This window comes from Schistocerca cancellata, chromosome 5, assembly GCF_023864275.1.
Source record: "Schistocerca cancellata isolate TAMUIC-IGC-003103 chromosome 5, iqSchCanc2.1, whole genome shotgun sequence".
NCBI lineage: Eukaryota > Metazoa > Arthropoda > Insecta > Orthoptera > Acrididae > Schistocerca > Schistocerca cancellata.
The window spans coordinates 519352795-519377961 of NC_064630.1; the positions used below are offsets into that span (position 1 = coordinate 519352795).

The 25167-nt window shown below is 41.5% G+C and overlaps 1 protein-coding gene across 1 annotated transcript in view; it reads right to left on the reverse strand.

Annotated features, from left to right (window-relative positions):
• The window catches only part of LOC126187549 (DNA polymerase eta), a 199462-nt gene that overhangs the window by 155199 nt on the left and 19096 nt on the right, over positions 1 to 25167 (reverse strand). Inside the window, exon 2 of the mRNA XM_049928700.1 lies at positions 16987 to 17121. Coding sequence (XP_049784657.1) covers positions 16987 to 17121 — 135 coding nt within the window. The remainder of the gene's footprint in view (positions 1 to 16986; positions 17122 to 25167) is intronic.

The window sequence follows — 25167 nt, forward strand, 5'->3', positions numbered from 1 at the left end:
AGCAAGGGGAAACTACGGCCGTAATTTTTCCCGAGGGCATGCAGCTTTACTGTATGATTAAATGATGATGGCGTCCTCTTGGGTAAAATATTCCGGAGGTAAAATAGTTCCCCATTCGGATCTCCGGGCGGGGACTACTCAAGAGGATGTCATTATCAGGAGAAAGAAAACTGGCGTTCTATGGATCGGAGCGTGGAATGTCAGATCCTTTAATCGGGCAGGTAGGTTAGAAAATTTAAAAAGGGAAATGGATAGGTTAAAGTTAGATATAGTGGGAATTAGTGAAGTTCGGTGGCAGGAGGAACAAGACATCTGGTCAGGTGACTACAGGGTTATATACACAAAGTCAAATAGGGGTAATGCAGGAGTAGGTTTAATAATGAATAGGAAAATAGGAATGCGGGTAAGCTACTACAAACAGCATAGTGAACGCATTATTGTGGCCAAGATAGATACGAAGCCCACACCTACTACAGTAGTACAAGTTTATATGCCAACTAGCTCTGCAGATGACGAAGAAATTGAAGAAATGTATGATGATATAAAAGAAATTATTCAGATAGGGAAGGGAGACGAAAATTTAATAGTCATGGGTGACTGGAATTCGAGTGTAGGAAAAGGGAGAGACGGAAACGTAGTAGGTGAATAAGGATTGGGGCTAAGAAATGAAAGAGGAAGCCACCTGGTAGAATTTTGCACAGAGCACAACTTAATCATAGCTAACACTTGGTTTAAGAATCATGATAGAAGGTTGTATACATGGAAGAACCCTGGAGATACTAAAAGGTATCAGATAGATTATATAATGGTAAGACAGAGATTTAGGAACCACGTTTTAAATTGTAAGACATTTCCAGGGGCAGATGTGGACTCTGACCACAATCTATTGGTTATGACCTGTAGATTAAAATTGAAGAAAATGCAAACAGGTGGGAATTTAAGGAGATGGGACCTGGATAAACTGAAAGAACCACAGGCTGTACAGAGTTTCAGGCAGAGCATAAGGGAACAATTGACAGGAATGGGGGAAAGAAATACAGTAGAAGAGGAATGGGTAGCTTTGAGGGATGAAGTAGTGAAGGCAGCAGAGGATCAAGTAGGTAAAAAGACGAGGGCTAGTAAAAAACCCTTGGGTAACAGAAGAAATATTGAATTTAATTGATGAAAGAAGAAAATATAAAAATGCAGTCAATGAAGGAGGCAAAAAGGAATACAAACGTCTCAAAAATGAGATCGACAGGAAGTGCAAAATGGCTAAGCAGGGATGGCTAGAGGACAAATGTAAGGATGTAGAGGTTTATCTCACTAGGGGTAAGATAGATACTGCCTACAGGAAAATTAAAGAGACCTTTGGAGATAAGAGAACCACTTGTATGAACATCAAGAGCTCAGATGGAAACCCAGTTCTAAGCAAAGAAGGGAAAGCAGAAAGGTGGAAGGAGTATATAGAGGGTCTATACAAGGGCAATGTACTTGAGGACAATATTATGGAAATGGAAGAGGATGTACATGAAGATGAAATGGGAGATACGATACTGCATGAAGAGTTTGACAGAGCACTGAAAGACCTGAGTCGAAACAAGGCCCCCGGAGTAGGCAACATTCCATTGGAACTACTGACGGCCATGGGAGAGCGATTCCTGACAAAACTCTACCATCTGGTGAGCAAGATGTATGAAACAGGTGAAATACCCTCAGACCTCAAGAAGAATATAATAATTCCAATCCCAAAGAAAGCAGGTGTTGATAGATAGTTTAATAAGCCACATCTGCAAAATACTAACATGAATTCTTTACAGACGAATGGAAAAACTAGTAGAAGCCGACCTCGGGGAAGATCAGTTTGGATTCCGTAGAAATACTGGAACACGTGAGGCAATACTGACCTTACGACTTATCTTAGAAGAAAGATTAAATAAAGGCAAACCTACGTTTCTAGCATTTGCAGACTTAGAGAAAGCTTTTGACAATGTTGACTGGAATACTCTCTTTCAAATTCTAAAGATGGCAGGGGTAAAATACAGGGAGCGAAAGGCTATTTACAATTTGTACAGAAACCAGATGGCAGTTATAAGAGTCGAGGGACATGAAAGGGAAGCAGTGGTTGGGAAGGGAGTGAGACAGGGTTGTAGCCTCTCCCCGATGTTATTCAATCTGTATATTGAGCAAGCAGAGAAGGAAACAAACGAAAAATTCGGAGTAGGTATTAAAATCCATGGAGAAGACATAAAAACATTGAGGTTCGCCGATGACATTGTAATTCTGTCAGAGACAGCAAAGGACTTGGAAGAGCAGTTGAACGGAATGGATGGTATCTTTAAGGGAGGATATAAGATGAACATCAACAAAAGCAAAACGAGGATAATGGAATGTAGTCGAATTAAGTCGGGTGATGCTGAGGGAATTAGATTAGGAAATGAGACACTTAAAGTAGTAAAGGAGTTTTGCTATTTGGGGAGCAAAATAAATGATGATGGTCGAAGTAGAGAGGATATAAAATGTAGACCGGCAATGGCAAGGAAAGCGTTTCTGAAGAAGAGAAATTTGTTAACATCGAGTATAGATTTAAGTGTCAGGAAGTCATTTCTGAAAGTATTTGTATGGAGTGTAGCCATGTATGGAAGTGAAACATGGACAGTAAATAGTTTGGACAAGAAGAGAATAGAAGCTTTCGAAATGTGGTGCTACAGAAGAATGCTGAAGATTAGATGGGTAGATCACATAACTAATGAAGAAGTATTGAATAGGATTGGGGAGAAGAGAAGTTTGTGGCGCAACTTGACCAGAAGAAGGGATCGGTTGGTAGGACATGTTCTGAGGCATCAAGGGATCACCAATTTAGTATTGGAGGGCAGCGTGGAGGGTAAAAATCGTAGGGGGAGACCAAGAGATGAATACACTAAGCAGATTCAGAAGGATGTAGGTTGCAGTAGGTACTGGGGGATGAAGAAGCTTGCACAGGATAGAGTAGCATGGAGAGCTGCATCAAACCAGTCTCAGGACTGAAGACAACAACAACAACAACAACAACAACTGGTATATTTTATTATATAAGCCTAGATATCATAGATGTTAAAAAACGTATTTTTGACTCGTGTTTTCAACCTTTTTTCCATAACTTCCAATTGAATCTCAAAGTTGAAATTTATAATGAAGTTTGATATCATAAAGGTCTATTAACTGTGAAATTTTCAGATTTTTATTTGGTCCCCCAACAAAGATATTGCAGGCTACAAAATGGAAAAAATTAAAATAGTGTATTTTTTTAAGTTTAAGCTGCTCACCACTGATACTATATAAAAAGTAACTATACTATACAGTGTAATAGCAGAAAAAATATTAAAGCTGAGAAATTGATCTTTATTTGGAAAACTACTGTTCAAAAATTGAGTTGTTTTAATTTGTAGCTGATTACTTTGAACTATTAAAAATATATTAAAGAATACATTCAACTTAGTGATTGATAATGATGTTAATTTGTAGCCCAGAGTGCATTGAACTGAATGCATTTTATCTGAAAGGCTTAGGACAATCCACTATTGAATAATTGTAAAAAATGTAGATGCTTGCAAATACAAGAAAACACATGCGGCCTGGAACAAATATGGCCGCCATTTCAAAATAATAAACAATAATTTTTTTTTTAAATATTTTTGTGACTAATAAACATTGGGGAATTCACCCAGCTAATATAAAATTTTTCTGAGATGGTCCAGCAGCCCATTATTTTTTTCTTGGACCATTTGGTATGGATTGACCCATCAATGTAGATACCAAACAATAGGTCATGCACTTGAGCTTCAGCTGGCACATAAATGAGACAGTTACGTAGATTAGCATTAAAAATGATTCATAAGAAATGGTACACTTCTAAAATCTCAGGTAATTCATCACACAAATAAAGATTCAGTGATGACAGAAGTGCATTACATATCTTTGGAAGTATTGGACTGGAAGCCATAGGTGAAGGCCCAAGACTGACTATTCTGTGACACTTAAAGTTTGAGAAACTGTAATAGATGCAGGAGTCTACAACATACAAGGAAGGTATGCCTAAGTTCATTAATTGCTATTAGGAAAAAGGTTACACTTGGAACAGATTCTTGTGGGATTCAGTTTTTCTGTGGATAGGGGAGGTGCACTCCAACACAGAAGGACAAGGACAAATTAGATAATATGGATAAAAATGAGGAGGGCACCTCAAAAGCTCCACTGATGTACAGTAGTAACAACATGATGTTATCACTTGGTGTTATAGGCTTATCACAGGATGAAAAAACAGCAGTGGGAGTGAAGGCAGCTCTGATAATGGATTCAAGTAAGTTAGGTAGTCAATTGCAGAGCTGTCCTCCCAAAATCCACACTGAAATTTGGACAGAAGTCCCTTAGGCTCGACAGTCCAGATAAATTATATGTTCATCATCCATTCAAACCACTTGCAAAAACATATTGTAACTTAACAAAAAGCATAGCAACTAGTATTGAACACAATCCATACTATCAGTGTAGCAACTGATATATCACAAGTAATTATAACAACTTGTTACTTCCATTCATATTTTGTCACTTATGATTCAGAACTGTATGAGAGTGTAATTATTCAGATTTCATGACAACTATTTTTATGTAAAGTTACTATGAAGAACATTCAAGAAAAATGAGAGGATCACACACAATCAGCTGAAATGTACATATGATAAAGTTATGAAACTAATTTCTTAAGCCTTCCTTATGTGATTGCATGAAAAAATGTTAGTAATTAAAATAATTATGTAATTGATTTCTATGGAAAAATGGACTCTTACCAAAATTGCAATTATATTTGTGTATTCTGAAAGACTTAATGCTACATCTGACCATTTGTAAACCGATAATTTTCGATTATAAGTTACTTGCTGTAAAGGTTTCAATAATCAATTTATATCTTTACACTGTTAATATATTATACATAGTACCCATCATGAGTGGTTGTTTTACTCCAAGTTTGATTACTTGCATATGAGTTTGTTAAAAATTACAAAAGTTCATTACAATAAAATTGTGGTAAGAATGTTTGAATGTCATTTTTTTATTGGAATAGTGGTGTTTTCCCACCAATTAAAATCAAGAATTTTGCAAGCTGCAACAAGCAGATACTGAAACCTGCTGACAATGCTGAACTGACGAGATATGTAGAATTTTATAACTTTGTATCATTTTGCTGCTGCAGTCACATAATTTGTGAGATGCTTCATTTTTTAAGTTAAAGCAATACACAAATAAAAATTATATTTGGAGTTGTACTCATGATAGTAGGACGATTACAATATGTAAGACAAGTAAGGTGAATTTCTGGTTTCAAATTTGAGATAACTGCAGCTTCACTTCCCTTGGGAAGAATGTCACCCTTATGCCTGATGTGATAAAAAATAACAAGGATATGACATTTGTATTATATGGGTAAAAGCTGTAGCATCTGGTTGGATATGTGGTCTTGGTCTGGAGGTGTGTCATGACATTGCACCTACATACCAACAAATTTCCAGTTGACATATGGGTCACTGCAAGCTCCCGAGGATCGGGAATCAATAGACAGGTAAATTGCATTGCTAGTCATTCAGCAACAATGGTGGTGTCAGACTGAATGGTGTGATCTTGATAAATGCTAAGGATATTAGGGGATGACTGTTGTCATGTGTAGTGTAGTTTGTCCCATACTTGAGAGGAGAGAGTATGGGGTCAAACAGTAATTACAGAACTTTATCAACATTCCTTCTGGTCTTTTTTTAATTACATAGCAGGTCAGGTCTGCAGCCTTTAGAAGGTCATAAATGTATCGCTAGGTGGATGTTTTTTATGTTGCTTGAGTGCATGTTTGTGATTTTTAACTGCTTAGCAATTTCATGCTCCTACTGTGGCATGGGTTTCCAGTGATGGGTCACTGAAGAGAGAGGGAATGCTGCTTCTGCTGCCTGTAATATCAAAGTAGTTGTGTGTTGGTGGATAACTTCACTACTCCTTGGGCATGGAGTTCAGGATTGAGGAAGGTGTGTCAACTGGCGTTCTTTAAGTTCCAGTGTCGAATGACTTCTGATTGTTATCAATAAGTAGGGTAAGGAAAAAAAGTTTTATTTTATGGGCAATGTCTGTGTTAGTTTTTTCCAAATTTAGTGTTTTTTTTTGGTCCAATTCAGTGGTATTTTTGCCAAAAAGTTATTTTTTGCCCAATATGGCAGTATTTCTTAGCAAATTTGGCGTTACAGTTTTGCCAAATTTGTTTTTTTTTTTGCCAAATTTGGTGTTTTTTGCCAAATTAGGTGTTCTTTTTTGCCAAATTTGATACTTTTCATCAAACTGGATGTTATTTTATGCTAAATTTTGCTAAAATTGGTGTTTTTTTGTCCTCAAAATTTGGTGCTATTTTCGTTGTCACATCAAAGTTTGTATAGGAGAAATGATCTAATATTTTAAGGTTATACACAAACATCAGCTTGAGGAAATCATAAGACAGAATACAATTTTAATATTCAATAATTACCATTGACAAATATTAGTAAACTGCCATCCCCAGAATTACAATATTTTTATACAGCCAAAATAAAGCTCTTGCACTATCTCTGAAAAATTGCTGATTTTTTCATAATTTCACTAAGAGGCTATAATTTCGTATTATCCTTTCTTAGAAATTTTCGTGTCCCTATCTATAAGGCATAGGAAGAGTGATTGGAAAATGATCACTGTCTTGTAAATCATCATAAATCTTCCAATAAATTGACAGTAGACGCTGGGGATCCAGACTGATAGTGGAGAAGGTACCATATGTTGGGTTAAAATGTGTGGGCAAGACAGTGTAAAACACAAAGATAAAAACAGAAAAAGATCTGTTCTAGTTTACTGCTCACTGAAAGATTTTGGAACAGACACACTAAGAAATGTGAGCATTAAAACCCCCTATGATGAAGACAGACGGGAATAGTTGCTATCAAGTCAGTGATCAGCTGGTGTATGAACTTCCCATCTGGCGGAAAGTAAATGTTGCAGTGTGCAAGATCAATTTGTGTGGTGACAGAAACTTTAAGGATTTATTTTTGGCATGAAAACATTGCACAAGTTATATGAAAATGGGTCTGAAAATCCTTCATCAGAGAGCTACGAAAGGAATTAATTGTAGTGACTCTTCAGTCGAGCAATTTACTTCAGATGTGCACATTTACTCACTTTCGCTTACAATAGAAAACCCAGGAAGGAATAATGACAATATTATGAGGAGAATAGATTGCTGCTCACCATCTACAGGAGATGTTGAGCTGTATACAGGCACAACAAAAAGACTGCTATATATTTGAGCTTTCAGCCAAAAGGCTTTCTTTTAAAGTAGAAAACACACACACATCTCACATTTGCATGACCACTGTCTCTGGCCCCTGAGGCTGGACTGAGTACAGCAAGTGCACCTGTGGGTGGTGGGGGTGTGCAGGAGACTGAGGTGGGAAGAGGGAATAATAGCAAGGTGTGGGTGGGGTAGGGTGTAGTGATGCTTAAGGAAGCATGCAGGGATGTGGTGAGGAAAAGGAAGGCCTGCTGGGTGCAGTTGGGAGGTTTGATTGGTGCAGTCAGGAGTTTGAGTGGGATGGGGAAGAGGGAAAGAAGTAGAGGAGGAAAAAGGACTAATGGGTATGTTGGTGGAATAAAGACTGTGTAGTGCTGGAGAGGAAGCAGGGAGGGGGATAAGGGGGTGAAGGACAGGGACTAGTGAAGGTGGAGACCAGGGGGTTACAGGTATGTAGCACATACTGCATGGAGAGTTCCCACCTGCACAATACAGGAAAGCTCATGTTGGTAGGAAGGATCCAGATGACACAGGCGGTGAAGCAGTGATTGAAGTGAAGTACACTTCGTTGGCAGCATGTTCAGCAACTGGTTGGTCCACGTGTCTGTTAGGCACAGTTTGTCAGTGGCCATTCATGTGGACAGACAGCATGTTGGTTGTAATGCCCATGCAGAAAGAAGCACAGTGGTTGCAGCTTAGTTTGTAGATGACATAACAGCTTGTGACAGGATAGGTGATACTCACGACTAGACTGGAGTAGATGATGGTGGTGGTGGGATTATGTATGGGACAAGTCTTGCATCTAGATCCACTGCAGGGATGTAAGTAATGAAGCAAGGGGTTAGGAGCAGGGGTGGAGAACAATATTGCGTACGTATGGTGGTCTGCAATGTGGGAGAGGTGGGATGGATACTGAACAGGAAATTCCTCATTTCAGGGCACAAAGAGAGGAAGCTAGCAGAGAATGTGATGCATTTGCTCCACACCAGAGTGGTACTTAGTCATGAGGGGAGTGCTCATTTGTGGCCAGACAGTGGGAATGTGGGAGGTGACTGGAAACATGGCACAAGATATCTGTTTCTGCACTGTTCACAGTATAATTTTGGTCTGTGAAGGCCTCAGTATATAAGATCTTGGTATATTTGGAGAGGGACTGCTCGTCACTACAGGTGTGACAGCCAGGAGTGGCTAGGCTCTATGGAAGGGACTTCTTGGTATGGAATGGGTGGGAGCTATCAAAGTGAAGGTATTGCTGGTGGTTTGTAAGTTTGATAAGGACAGAGCTACTGAGGTAGCCATCTTTCAAGTGGAGGTCAACATCAAGGAAGGTGGCTTATTGGGCTGAGGAGGACTAGCTGAAGCAAATGGGGGAGAGGGTGTTGAAGTTCTGGGGGAAATGTGTATAGTGTGTCCTCACCCACAGTCCCGATAACAAGGATGTCATCAATGAATCTGAGCCAAGTGAGAAATTTGGGATTATGGGTGATTAGGAAGGATTCCTCTAGATAACCCATGAGTAGATTGGCATAGATTTTTTTATGGGGGGGCCTTCAAAGGTGAAGTAATTGTGGGGATATAGCTGGTCATGGTGCCCAGTAAGGAGGTGGTAGGTTTGGAGTCAGTTGGGCATTGTGTAGGTAATTGTTCAACAGCAGCAAAGCCATGGAAATTAGGGATGTTAGTGTTGAGGGAGGTGGTATCACCAGTGACAAGCAGGGTGTCATGCTGTAAAGTAACAAAAACCGTTGAGAATCAATGGAGGAAACGGCAGGTGTCTTTTATACAGAAGGGTTGGTTATGGGTAATAGACTGAAGGTGTTGATCCACAAGAGCAGAGACTGTCTCATTGGGGTCTCAGTAACCCTGGCTGGTTGGTTGGTTGGATTTATGGACTCTATATAGCATGTACAAGGTAGGAGTGTCGTGGTGGTATAGGTGAGGCGGGAGAGAGACTCTGGGGAGAGATTCTGGGATGGGACTAAGGATTTGAGGATAGACTGGAGATCCTGTTGGGTTTCAGGAATGATGTCATTGTGGCAGGGTTTGTAGGTAGACAAATCTGACAGCTGGTGGAGTCCTTATGTTAGATAATCCCTGCAATCCCAGCAGTGGAGCCTTTATTTGTAGGCAGGATTATAATGTCAGGATCAGTTTTTAGCTGGTGGATTGCAGTTCTTTCTGTGGTTATAAGATTAGTTTCCATGTTGAGGGATTTTGGAAATGATAGTAAGGCAGGGTTTGAGGTAAAGAAATTATGAGATGTTAACAGGTTGATTTGGGAGCAGTGGGTGTCAATCACGGTTGGATGGAGGAACTAAATGAGTCAGGCAAGGTTAAACATTGATATGGATTGAGTCTGTTTGGCAGGGCAGATGGCAAAAAAGTGCCTCCACCGTAGGGATTGGGAAATGGTGAGAAGGTCTTTAACAACTCCAGCATGACTAATTTGGGAGTGGGGCAAAAGGTAAGGCCTATGGAAAGGTCTAATACTTCTATAGGAGTGAGGCTTTTGGAGGGATGTGAAGGATGGATGCCCACCCACCAAACCTATGCAATGTCCTTGTCTACCACTGCTCCCAACCCCTTGCCTCATGGCTCAATCCCTGAAACAGACCCAAGTGCTAGAACTGTCCCATGGATCCCCCCACCAGCCCTACCCCAGTCAAGCCATAGGCATCACCTATTCCATCAAAGGACATGGCTACATGTGAAAGTGGGAACATAATCTACAAACTAAGCTGCATCAACAGTGCTGCTTTCTATGAGCACATGGAAGCCAACAAGACGTCTGTTCACATGAATAGCCACTGACAAACTGCGGCCAAGAGATGGCTGGATCAGTCAGTTGCTGTACATGCTGCCCAATACACTGTGATTCACTTCAATGACTGCTTCACAGCCTGCACCATCTAGATCATTCCTACCAACACCAGCTTCTTTTCTGAACTACGCAGGTGAAAGTCTCCCTGCAATATTTCCTGCATTCCAGTAACCCCCCTTGGCCTCAACCCTACCTAGTTCCTGTACTTCACCCACCTTTCCCTGCTCCCACTCCAGCATTACACAGCCTTCTATTCCACCAACACACCCACTAACCTTTATCCACTTCTCTGCTTCTCCCCCCCCCCCCCCCCTGCTCCTTCCAACCACACCTAGAAGCTCTACCCTGTCCCCACTTCGTCACTGCATGCTCCCACAAGCAGCACTACACTCCCTCCATTTCTACCCTTCTATCTCTCACCCTTCCCAACCCGCCTCCTTCCTAACCCTCACCACCCACAGAATGCTTCTCTCATCACGCACAATTGCTGTATGCAGTCTGGCCTCTGCAGCCAGTGTTCATGTGTGTGCGAGTTGTGCTTGCAGGAATGTGTGTGTCAGTGTATGCATGTCCTATTTTAGAAGAAGGCCTTTAAGTGAAAGGTTAAATGTAGAGTAGTTCCTTTGTTGTGTCTGCCTGTGATTTGACGTCTCCTCTTTAATTCACTTCCTCATTTACAGTTGGTCATGGGATTTGTTTTGTTTGATTGTTGTTTACTCTGTTTTAGAGTAACTTCCATCACAATCCAGTATCTCAAATCAGACAACATCACTACTTGCTAATTTGCTTTCAATAGCTTCCATAATAATATTATCCCAACAGCTGGAAATGCATGCCAGAATCTCCATGTTGATATATTCCATATGATGACCAATGTCAAGACAATGTTCTACAATGGCAGATTTGCTCGGCTGTTGTAAACTTGTGTTCCATTTATTCTCAGTACACCAGCCCTCCATGTTGATATATTCCATATGATGACCAATGTCAAGACAATGTTCTACAATGGCAGATTTGCTCGGCTGTTGTAAACTTGTGTTCCATTTATTCTCAGTACACCAGCCCTCCACAGTCCTGATAGTCCGATCAATATGTGACACGCCACAACTGCATGGAATATGGTACACCCTCACCATTCACAAACCTAGATCATTATTTATGGAACCTAAAAGGTTCCTGATCTTAAATGATGGTTGGAAAACACACTTCACATAATATTTCCACAAGATATGACCAATCCAGTTCAAAATGCACCCTGTGTAAGGCAAAAAGGCCATAGATTTTGGGCCAGCTTGGAATTATCATTACTCCTGCAGTGCACAGTCGGCCGATAACACAACACACATCTAATCTGTCTTTCACTATAACTATTCTGAAGAAAGGTGACTTTTGAGATAGGCTAACTAAACTAACAAATTCTCACAGTCCACGGTGACATGCCCTACGAAGCAAGGTAAGAGTAGGCTTCCTATAAATGGCATATCCCAACAATGTAACATCGACCTTCCTCCTGACCAACACATCAAGGAAGGGATTACAGCCATCCATTTCCACCTCCGTCATAAAACAAATATTAGGTTAGATTGACTTTAGATGTTCTAAAAAGTCGTTGAAACTCTCACTGCCATGAGGCCAATTAACAAAAACTCCTCTGGATATCTGAAAAAACACACAGGTTCCAAAGACACCGACTCCAAGGCACGTTCCTCAAAGTCCTCCTTAAAGAAATTGGCAATAAAAGATGACAACAGGCTTCTCATTGCAATTCCATCTGTGTGCTCATAATATTGGTCATTGAATAAAAAATAAGTGAAAGTGGAACACACACTGAAATAGATTTGTTAATTTGGCACCAAATCTAATCTCAATCAACTGTAACAACTCAGAATGTGGAACACCAGTGAAAAGAGAGACCACATCAAAACTTACTTGAATATCAGAGTTGTTTAAATGCATTTCCTCTAATCAATGAAAGAAATCTGCCAAGTTATTAACACTTTCCAGTTCAATTTTTCCATTCACTGTATTCCCTTGAACTCTCATTTATTTTACACTAATGGAAACGTCTCACAAATTGTCCAGCATCAGAGCTCTATAGGAGGAAAATCATAACATTGGACGTAGTCCAGCAGTGGATCCAACAGGGTTTCAGTGTTGCTCACAATGACCTCTATAGGACTCAACAGAGTAGCAAGGTGTTTTGTTACACAGTATGTCGGCACTCCAATGTTACTCACAATAGGACTAAACATCACACCCAAATCCTTCGATAAGCAATCAAATCAAAATGACAAGGCAATCTCACCTGTGGGGTCATTCTGCTCCACGACAATGCAAAGCCTCATATGGCCAACACAGTCGTGGCACTCCTGCAGAAATTCAAATGGGAGGTTCTCGACCACCCTCCATACAGTCCGGACCTCTTTCACTGTGATTACACCATTTTTTGTCCCCTTAAAAAGCTCTGAGGGGCAAATGATTCACCTCGGATGACAACGTCCCGCTGTACGTGCGGAACTGTTTAACACTGCAGCACTGGGAATTTTATGAGACAGCCATTCATTGCCTTTCGTCACAGTGGGACAAGTGTCTCAACAGCCAGGGTCAGTACTTCTAACACAGAGGTACTTTTTCTGTAATTATGTCTCCGGCTTGTTTATTTTTGAACACCCCTTATATAATCTAGTGTGGATCCCTAGAACAAAAAACTGTGCCCAGTAGTTGAAAGAAAGCACAGATAACATCCATCTACAACAGGGTAGTAAAAGTAATCCACAAAACTACAGTTCACTATCTTTGACATCAATTAGTTGTAGACTCTTAGAACATATTCTGAGATCAAACATGATGAGGTATCTTGAACAGAATGATCTCCTCCACGCCAACCAGCAAGGATTGCGGAAACATCTATCATGTGAAACCCGACTCGCACTTCTCTCACAAGATACTAAAAGCTTTGGACAAGGCAGTCAGGTACATGCCGTATTTCTTGATTTCCACATAAGCATTTGACTCAGTACCACACCTCCACTTATTGTCCAAGTTTGATCATATGGACCATGAAGTGAAATTTGCGACTGGTTTGAGGACTTTTTGGTAGGGAGGGCACAGCATGTTATCTTGGATGGAGAGTCCTTGTCAGATGTAGAAGTAACTTTAGGTATGCCCCATGGAAGTGTGTTGGGACCCTTGCTGTTCACGTTTTATGTTAATGACCTTGCGGTCAATATTATTAGTAACCTCAGACTTCCTGCAGACAATGCAGTTCTCTATAATGTTGTACAGTCTTAAAAAAGCTGTATAAATATTCAGTCAGCTCTTGATAAGATTTCAAAGTGGTGCAAAGATTGGCAACTTGCTTTAAATTTTCAGAATTGTAAAACTGTGCACTTCACAAAATTAAAAAAAAAAAAAAAAAAAGTAGTATCCTCCAATTACGATATCAGTGAGTCACAGCTGGAATTGGCCAACTCATACAAATACCTGGGTGTAACACTATGTAGGAATATGAATGGAATGATCGCATAGGCTCAGTTGTGGGTAAAGAATGTGGTAGACTTTGGTTTATTGGTAGAATATTGGGGAAGTGCAATAAGTATACAAAGGAGACTGTTTACAAATTACTTGTGCAAACCATTCTAGAATAATGCTCAACTGTGTAGAACCCATACTAAATAGAACTAACAGGGGATACTAAACATATACGGAGAAGGGCAGCAAGAAAGGTTACAGTTTTGTTGGAGCTGCAGGAGAGTGTTACAGTAACACTGAAGAAACTGAATTGGCAGTCTCTTGAGGACAGATGTAAACCATCCTGAGGAAGTCAACTAACAAAGTTTTAAGAACAGGCCTCAATGATGACTCTAGGAATATACTGCAACCCCTACACATCACTCACAAAGGGATCATAATGACAACATTAGAATAATTATTATTATTTTTATTCGATTAACTGGTTTAAATGTATTTTTTTATATTTAATCCTTTGAATGTCATTTTCATCATTACACTGATTTTATAATTACTTTAATTTTTTCTTTCTATCATTCATTTTTCATTTGAAAACTGCCTGTGTCACCTATAACCTGTAACCAAGTGCCAATAATGATTGTTCATCAGTTGGTATCAAGTCTGCTCTTCTATCCATGCAAGGATAGTTTCTGGTAAAGTTAGAAATTACAGTTCACTTTTAGGGATGAAATTGAAATTTTTCTGTTTTGAGTTTGCTTGTAGCGGCCAGCTTCAACTGCTGTGGGCAAAGCAAGTGTGGTTAATAGTTCTGCGGCAGGTTGTTGACCACCACTTTCTTGGATACATTGCACTCCACAAGGTTGTAGTTATGTTAGGACATAAATGTAAATTCTGTGCCTCAAAACACATCATCTGCTCCAATTCAAACACTGGTCATTTAAATCCAGAAGTGGACAGAGAAACTCACGTTCCCGTCATATCTGATACCAGCCACGTTACATGTAACAACACTTCACTTCAATACTTGGGAAGTGACCTGTAATGTCTTCATGTCACCTTTAAATGGGAGGCAATCAATGTGGCAACATTGTAGCAGCAAATTATAGACATCATCTAACAATTAATTTTAATCAAACTGTAGTAGTAGTAGTTCAAGTAGAAAAATTTACTATAATGGAATATTTGAAATCAAGGAGTATCAAGTGCACTTAAAAAGCCAACCCTGCTAGTAATTGTTTGTTTTGGTGTTGACATACCTTGTTTGAAAGCCCTCATTTTCTTCTTTATAAACATCTTATATTCTCTAGATCTTATGTAATTCAAGATACATCTTTATTTGAAATTATTGTTGTCACAATAATTCCACAATGTTCAAAATTTGAAATATAATCTTTACAATGTTTCAGAGAGCCCAAAATTTTATATATTTAAAAATTTATATTTTTACTACAAAAAATATATTATTTAAAACCCTGAGCGCCATGCCCATAATATTATGTTGTCTTCAACGTTAGAAATAATGTCATACCCATAATATTATGTTGTCTTCAATGTTAGAAATAATGCAATACCCAAATATTACAGGCACAACGTCTTCATGAGGACAGCCATGCTCATTGCATTACTGGTTTGGCATATCTCATTAGGATGTTGTGCTTGTAGTATTACAGGTATGGCCTTATTTCCAACATTGGAACAGGTTCACAGATAAGTGAGCTGCTCGAAGACTTCTTAAGTTACAGAACCCAGTATGAGTATGCTGACCTTGATGGTGAGTGTTCAGCAGAGAGAAGGGCATCATCAGAAATGCTGCACGGAAGTGTGATAGGACCACTATCTTTCTCTACACTGATCAGCCAGAACATTATGACCACCAACTTAATAGCCAGTATAACCACCTTTGACACAGGTAACAGCTGCAAAAGGTCATGGCAAAGCACCAATGGGGCCTTGGTGCATCACTGGAGGGAGGTGGTATCACGTCTGCACACTCAAATCACCTAATTCCCGTAAATTCCAGGGAGGGTGTCGGTGAGCTCTGCCACATTCAATCATATCCCAGATGTGTTTGATCAGGTTCAGATCTGGTGAGTTGGGGCACCAGCACATCAACTGGAAATCATCACTGTGTTCCTCTAATCACTCCATCACACTCCTTGCCTTGTGACATCGTGCATTATGTTGTTGAAAAATGCCACTGCCATAGGGAAACATGATCGTTCTGAAGAGGTGTACGTGGTCTGCAAACAGTGCTGCTGCCAGCTTGTCTCCATCCTGCGGTACATTTATCATGGAGCTGTTCCCCTGGAAGATGACGGATTCGGGGCCTTCCATCAGCATGATGGAGACGGTACTGAGATTCATCAGATCAAGCAACACTCTGCCACACCCCCTGTCCTGTTTTACCAGTCTCCCCAGCCTACGACATCCAACATACGTAACAAGGGGTGGCTGCCCAATCCCATGACGTCTGGACATTGTATCACCTTGGTTTTGCCTCATGTTGAGGACACTTACTACAGCACTCCTTGAACACCCGACAAGTTGTGCTGTTCCCAAAATGCTCGTTCTGACCCTTCGGGTCATCATCACAATCTGCCCTCGGTCAAACGCAGATAGATTGTGCACCTTCCACATTCTACACATAGACAGCATGCTCACTGATACTACACGCACTGTCGATGGGTCTGACTAGCAGTCATTCCTTGCCCAGTGACGCTGCTATCGCCTGGACGGCTTTATACCAATAGTAGGTCAGTGGTCATAATGTTCTGGCTTATCAGTTTATGTAAGTATAAACATAATAGGCTCTGGTCCTGCATCTGTTTCCTCAGCAGCAGATAAGGCTTTCCGAATTTGACAGAGAGAATGGGCATTTAGGAGACAAGCTGTCTCTTAAGGTGTTCCAAGATCTTTGGTGTGGATGTCTCTGTGGCATGGTGGCTCACACTTGTAATACGATCCACTCAGTCCTGGACAATGTTTCTATGTTCAATGTTAATTAACAGACCATACAGCATTCAGTTTGCTGTGCATTACCAACATCCTTTTGAAGTTTCTTCCCGCTGAAAACCGAATCCAAATAAGAAAAGGTTAGTGTCCTCTTTCCACTGTGCAAAATACATGCAATAAACAGACAGAAAGGCGAATGGTCAAAAACAATCCTATGGCTGAGCTGAAATGTGGTGCTTGACCTCTGCTATAAACTTGAATGCAACACCAGCAATGCCTCACTGTCTGGATGGAGTTAAGTTAGCCAATTTACTTAAGACCACTGCATACAATACTTAAAGAATGCACTTTGGCCATTCCTTCTAACTTAAATGGAATTATCCACTTTCCTAGGCAGAGAAAAGGAAAACTAATTTAAGCACAGCATACTTACTTGCTAATATCTGCCTTTCCTCTTACAGATGGAACCGAAACTAGAACGATATCAGGGCATTTCTTTCTGGCTTCTTTACCTCTCAAGTGACGAGTTACTCCAAAAGCTCTGGCCTCGTAATTTACAGCTATTATTCTGTAAATAGCAACATATGATACAGTTCATTATTTGATTATATAAATAAAGTAAATAGTAAATTCAAACAATTTATTTGGGTGTGATTATAGACTGCATGTGCACTTAGGGTCAATTGAACTTAGCAGTATTGGACATCGGTTTTGACCCAAGGTACGATGATGATGATGATGATGATGATGTGACGTGTTATGTCATACACATAGAAACAGAAAGAGAACAGAACACTGACTATACTTGTTTCACATGTCTCAATTTTTGGAATGTAGACTGAGGTGACAGACTAATCTGTTGCGTGGCCCTAAGTCCAGCTCTAGATAAACAGTGACAGGATGATTGTGAGGTGGCAAAGTGCTACTGAAGGTTTCAGTTAACCCTATATTTTAGTCTGGACAAGCAACAAAATGTATTGGAATGATTTCATACACATTTTTACATACTGTTCTGGAACTCAGACTGGATTATTAAGGAAAATATGTCCCACAATGGTCCCATCACTTTGTCACCCAGTTTCTTCTCAAATCTATATCCATAATGCTCCTCTTCCAGCACTTCACATTACGACAACAATGCCAGTTCACGTAAATGTGAGTTCCCTTTTATCTCACTGTTATACAAGGCTCTATAAACAGATTAAATGCATTTGTTTGTAGCTGCACTACAATGATGGTTCACACACATTGTCATACTTGTGCTGTGCAAGGTCCACATAACATAGAAATTATGGATAAAAATTTACGAGGAAAGAGATTGAAACAACGATGGAATCATAATGATGGATTTTTTTCTCTGTGAATGAAATAGTGAAATCTGAATTTCAGAAACAAATGGAAAAAGTGATGCCATAATATGGTAGAGTTTTAATAAAATGATTTAAGTTAGAGAAAAAATAACACACAATAGCTAGTGAAATGACTTACAGAAATCTGTGGAATTGAGAAATGTTGTATTGTGTTTCTTCACACACACACACACACACACACACACACACACACACACACACACAAAAGCAGCTATTGACTCTAAAATTGTCACCAAACACACTGTAGAAATCATACAAAAATTTTCACAAAAATGAAGAAGCTTGTTTTAGAAGTGGATACAATTCAACAGAACATTTCTAAGCAGTGAACAATACTGTGCAATGGAGCAATCATTACTAATTATCTGTGCTTGGGACTAATACAGAGGGGTCCAAAAAAAATGTATCCACTGTTAAAAAGTGCAAAACTTGCAAACTAATTGACGGAGTTGTCTCATTTTTGGTGAAAGTGTAGCTTAAAGTCCAACTTAAAGATATCATTGTAGGTGTTCGAAATGGTCACCATTAACATCCACACACAAACGATGCCGTCGAACTGCAGCACGAACTACTGACTGCAACGTGTTCGGTTGGATATTTGTACAAGAGAGAAACATTCCACATGGGAAAAATACATCTAAAAACAAAGATGATGTAACTTACCAAATGAAAGCGCTGGCAGGTTGATAGACACACAAACACAAACACACACTCATCAGGAAACAGGGAAGGAGAGGGAAAGACGAAAGGATGTGGGTTTTAAGGGAGAGGGTAAGGAGTCATTCCAATCCCGGGAGCGGAAAGACTTACCTTGGGGGGGAAAAGGGACAGGTATACACTCACTCACACACACACATATCCATCCGCACATATACAGACATATGTAAAGGCAAAGAGTTTGGGCAGAGATGTCAGTCGAGGCAGAAGTACAGAGGCAAAGATGTTGTTGAATGACAGGTGAGGTATGAGCGGCGGCAACTTGAAATTAGCTGAGGTTGAGGCCTGGTGGGTAACGGGAAGAGAGGATATACTGAAGGGCAAGTTCCCATCTCCAGAGTTCTGATAGGTTGGTGTTAGTGGGAAGTATCCAGATAATTCGGACAGTGTAACACTGTGCCAAGATGTGCTGGCCGTGCGCCAAGGCACGTTTAGGCACAGGGTGATCCTCATTACCAACAAACACTGTCTGCCTGTGTCCATTCATGCGAATGGACAGTTTGTTGCTGGTCATTCCCACATAGAAAGCTTCACAGTGTAGGCAGGTCAGTTGGTAAATCACGTGGGTGCTTTCACATGTGGCTCTGCCTTTGATCGTGTACACCTTCCGGATTACAGGACTGAGTAGGTGGTGGTGGGAGGGTGCATGGGACAGGTTTTACACTGGGGGCAGTTACAAGGGTAGGAGCCAGAGGGTAGGGAAGGTGGTTTGGGGAGTTCATAGGGATGAAGCAAGAGGTTATGAAGGTTAGGTGGACGGCGGAAAGACACTCTTGGTGGAGTGGGGAGGATTTCATGAAGGATGGATCTCACTCCAGGGCAGGATTTGAGGAAATTGTATCCCTGCTGGAGAGCCACATTCAGAGTCTGATCCAGTCCCGGTAAGTATCCTGTCACAAGTGGGCACTTTTGTGGTTCTTCTGTGGGAGGTTCTGGGTTTGAGGGGATGAGGAAGTGGCTCTGGTTATTTGCTTCTGTACCAGGTCAGGAGGGTGGTTGCGGGATGCGAAAGCTGTTTTCAGGTTGTTGGTGTAATGGTTCAGGAATTCAGGACTGGAGCAGATTCGTTTGCCATGAAGACCTAGGCTGTAGGGAAGGGACCGTTTGATATGGAATGGGGGGCAGCTGTCATAATGGAGGTACTGTTGCTTGGTGGGTTTGATCTGGACGGATGTGTGAAGCTGGCCATTGGACAGATGAAGGTCAACGTCAAGGAAAGTGGCATGGGATTTGGAGTAGGACCAGGTGAATCTGATGGAACCAAAGGAGTTGAGGTTGGAGAGGAAATTCTGGAGTTCTTCTTCACTGTGAGTCCAGATCATGAAAATGTCATCAATAAATCTGTACCAAACTTTGGGTTGGCAGGCCTGGGTAACCAAGAAGGCTTCCTCTAAGCAACCCATAAATAGGTTGGCGTACGAGGGGGCCATCCTGGTACCCATGGCTGTTCCCTTTAATTGTTGGTATGTCTGGCCTTCGAAAGTGAAGAAGTTGTGGGTCAGGATGAAGCTGGCTAAGGTATTGGGGAAAGAGGTTTTAGGTAGGGTGGCAGGTGATGGGCGTGAAAGGAAGTACTCCATCGAAGCGAGGCCCTGGACGTGCGGAATATTTGTGTATAAGGAAGTGGCATCAATGGTTACAAGGATGGTTTCTGGGGGTAACAACTTGGGTAAGGATTCCAGTCGTTCGAGAAAGTGGTTGGTGTCTTTGATGAAGGATGGGAGACTGCATGTAATGGGTTGAAGGTGTTGATCTACATAGGCAGAGATACGTTCTGTGGGGGCTTGGTAGCCAGCTACAATGGGGCGGCCAGGATGATTGGGTTTGTGAATTTTAGGAAGTATGTAGGAGGCAGGGGTGCGGTGTGTCGGTGGGGTCAGGAGGTTGATGGAGTCAGGTGAAAGGTTTTGTAGTGGGCCCAAGGTTCTGAGGATTCCTTGAAGCTCCGCCTGGACATCAGGAATGGGATTACCTTGGCAAACTTTGTATGTAGTGTTGTCTGAAAGCTGACGCAGTCCCTCAGCCACATACTCCCGACGATCAAGTACCACGGTCGTGGAACCCTTGTCCGCTGGAAGAATGACGATGGATCGGTCAACCTTCAGATCACGGATAGCCTGGGCTTCAGCAGTGGTGATGTTGGGAGTAGGATTAAGGTTTTTTAAGAAGGATTGAGAGGCAAGGCTGGAAGTGAGAAATTCCTGGAAGGTTTTGAGACGGTGATTTTGAGGAAGAGGAGGTGGGTCCCGCTGTGACAGAGGACGGAACTGTTCCAGGCAGGGTTAAATTTGGATAGTGTCTTGGGAAGTTGGATCATTAGGAGTAGGATTAGGATTATTTTTCTTCGTGGCAAAGTGATATTTCCAGCAGAGAGTATGAGTGTAGGACAGTAAATCTTTGACAAGGGCTGTTTGGTTGAAGCTGGGAGTAGGGCTGAAGGTGAGGCCTTTGGATAGGACAAAGGTTTCGGATTGGGAGAGAGGTTTGGACGAAAGGTTAACTACTGAATTAGGGTGTTGTGGTTCCAGATTGTGTTGAATAGAATTTTGAGGTTTTGGGTGGAGTGGAGCTGGAAGTGGGAGACTGAGTAGATGGGAGAGACTGGGTCTGTGTGCAATGAGAGGAGATTGAGGTTTGCTGGAAAGGTTGTGGAGGGTGAGTGAGTTGCCTTTCCGGAGGTGGGAAACCAGGAGATTGGATAGTTTTTTGAGGTGGAGGGTGGCATGCTGTTCTAATCTGCAGTTAGCCTGTAGGAGGATGTTTTGAACAGCCGGTGTGGATGTGGGAGAGGAAAGGTTCAGGACTTTTATTAAGGATAGGAGTTGACAAGTGTCTTCATTGGCTGAGTTGATGTGTAGGTGAAGGATTAGGTGGGTGAGGGCTATGGATTGTTCAGTGTGGAACTGGTATAGGGACTGATGGAAAGAAGGGTTACAGCCAGAGATGGGAACTTTAAGTGTGAGGCCTTTGGGGGTAATGTCAAAAGTCAGACAAGCCTGAGTAAAACTTGCCCTTCAATATATCCTATCTTCTTGTTACCCACCAGGCCTTAACCTCTGCTAATTTCAAGTTGCCACCGCTCATACCTCACCAGTCATTCAACAACATCTTTGCCTCTGTACTTCTGCCTCGACTGACATCTCTGCCCAAATTCTTTGCCTTTACATATGTCTGCTTGTGTCTGTATATGTGCGGATGGATGGATGTGTGTGTGTGTGTGTGTGTGTGTGTGTGTGTGTGTGTGTGTGTGTGCGCGCGCGCGCATGCGAGTGTATACCTGTCCCTTTTTCTCCCCAAGGTAAGTCTTGGTGTCTGTGTATGTGCGGTTGGGTATGGGTGTGTGTGCGAGTGTATACCTGTCCTTTTTTCCCCCTAAGGTAAGTCTTTCCGCTCCCGGGATTGGAATGACTCCTTACCCTCTCCCTTAAAACCCACATCCTTCCGTCTTTCCCTCTCCTTCCCTCTTTCCTGATGAAGCAACCGTTGGTTGCGAAAGCTTGAATTTTGTGTGTAAGCTTGTGTGTCTATCGACCTGCCAGCACTTTCATTTGGTAAGTCACATCATCTTTGTTTTTATATATATATATATATATATATATATATATAAAATACAGCAAAAACATTTGTAAATTATAATGATTCCTGGTATTTTAATTTAACACTAACCGTCACTTAGTTACTTGTGGAACTGCACTACAGCAATGGGTAATAGCTACAGTGTGTTGCAGTGCAATCTCATCCATGACAAGGTGATGGGCTTCATTCCACAGGTTGGCTATAATCATCTGCAGTTGGCTGGCACGAACAGAACTGTAGTGATTGTTGACTCTGAACACTCGTCTTCTTTCTCTGCAGTAGCATACCAAGCATCTAGGGCATGCACAGTGGAAAAAATCAGTGTGCTGACCTCCTTCCTCTGAATGTCTGTTCCTCTGTGCAGTACTTTACTTGGTGGAGAAGTTGGTTGTAAATGCAGTGGTCAGATATAGGGTTGTACCTTGATAACTGTGTTGTAAGTCCCAGTTGGCTGAATTCATTCTTCATGGCATATTTGACTGGTGGAGGAGATACAGTGTTCAAGATTGATAAACTTCTTCTTCGACATTCTGTATTATCTCCTGGTGTATGGAGTCAACATTTCTGGCTCCCATAAGCTGCTGTATCTTACTCTTACTACCTGGTGTATGAGAGGGGTCATGGTGATCCTCCAGAACTGCCATAGGGACCACATTTGGGAGCCAGTCACAGTCTTTTATCTTATTCTTTTTTGCTGCATTTCTTCAATCCACTGGCATCAGCTGACGAATTACTCTGTTGTCATTTCCCCATGATGTTGGGCCCTGTTTTGCAATTGTTCTTCCACAAAGTGGACTTGCTGTCCATTGTCACCAATATTTTCTTCAGTCCACTCTCTAATTTGTTGCAATGACTGAGCTTCCCTTCATTGTTCTCAAACCACTGCTGTGCTGTGCTATCCAAGTAAGTGTCTCTAGAAAACAGTGATGCTTGGGGCAGCTGACTTATTGCTGTTTTGGAATCCATTGGTCTCCTGAATATGCGGAGAAAAGGTCTATTGCTTGTACTCTGTTTCCTGTCCATGTAGGTGATGGCTTTTTTACATTCCCTATTTGAAGCCACAGCAACACAGATGTTTTGAATTAATTGGCATCTGCACCAAACAATGTCACATTGTAACCACAACCAAGTCCAAATACAAAACAGGATCACCAATGAATACAACACTTAGCACTGAAAGCATATTTTTTACAGGTAACACCAAACAGACAGAGCAGAACAACTGCCTCCTGAAAGGAGGATTGAGCTATTTATACAAGCACTGAAAATTCCAGAATATCCAAACACAAAAATTTCAAGAACCTTCTATAGATGACATATACAAACTAAGAAATAATTACCAGTGATCAGATTTGAACTGGCAATTTACACCAAGCCAACTTGAGATGTTAACTACAACTCCATATCACATGCAGCACAACTCGTGGCAATATATTGCCTAGATAGGTTACATAAAAATGGTGACAATGTATTTACTGCTGTGAAGAACTCAATAATAACCTAGTTCTTACAGATTCTGAAAACAAAATAATTTGAGTTAAGGTAACCATCCAATGCAGGTCAATCATGTATCTCACAACAAGCCTCAGTAAATGCAATGACACAACACAACAGAGAAAACTTGGAAAATATCACTCAGAAATTTTCTTATCGTTCTGTTGTAATAAGGGAGACCAATATGTCACCTGTAGAGAGTTATGCAATTAAAACTTTTTCCAGTGACAAAGATTTGTGCAAGTAATCCTGGATTCTTTTCTGCCATCCGCACATACACAGACACAAGCAGACATTTGTAAAGGCAAAGAGTTTGGGCAGACATGTCAGTCGAGGCGGAAGTACAGAAGCAAAGATGTTTTTGAAAGACAGGTGAGGTATGAGCGGCGGCAAATTGAAATTAGAAATTAGTGGAGATTGAGGCCTGGCGGATAACGAGAAGAGAGGATATACTGAAGGGCAAGTTCCCATCTCCGGACTTCTGACAGGTTGGAGTTAGTGGGAAGTATCCAGATAACCCGGACGGTGTAACACTATGCCAAGATGTGCTCACCGTGCACCAAGGCATGTTTAGCCACAGGGTGATCCTCATTACCAACAAACACTGTCTGCCTGTTTCCATTCATGCAAATGGACAGTTTGTTGCTGGTCATTCCCACATAGAAAGCTTCACAGTGTAGGCAGGTCAGTTGGTAAATCACGTGGGTGCTTTCACACGTGGCTCTGCCTGTGATCGTGTACACCTTCCGGGTTACAGGACTGGAGTAGGTGGTGGTGGGAGGGTGCATGGGACAGGTTTTACACCGGGGGCGGTTACAAGGGTAGGAGCCAGAGGGTAGGGAAGGTGGTTTGGGGATTTCATAGGGATGAACTAAGAGGTTACGAAGGTTAGGTGGACGGCGGAAAGACACTCTTGGTGGAGTGGGGAGGATTTCATGAAGGATGGATCTCATTTCAGGGCAGGATTTGAGGAAGTCGTATCCCTGCTGGAGAGCCACATTCAGAGTCTGATCCAGTCCCAGAAAGTATCCTGTCACAAGTGGGGCACTTTTGGGGTTCTTCTGTGAGAGGTTCTGGGTTTGAGGAGATGAGGAAGTGGCTCTGGTTATTTGCTACTGTACCAGGTCAGGAGGGTAGTTGCGGGATGCGAAAGCTGTTTTCTGGCTGTTGGTGTAATGGTTCAGGGATTCCGGACTGGAGCAGATTCGTTTGCCACAAAGACCTAGGCTGTAGGGAAGGGACCGTTTGATGTGGAATGGGGGGCAGCTGTCATAATGGAGGTACTGTTGCTTGTTGGTGGGTTTGATGTGGACAGACGTGTGAAGCTGGCCATTGGACAGGTGGAGGTCAACGTCAATGAAAGTGGCATGGGATTTAGAGTAGGACCAGGTGAATCTGATGGAACCAAAGGAGTTGAGGTTGGAGAGGAAATTCTGGAGTTCTTCTTCACTGTGAGT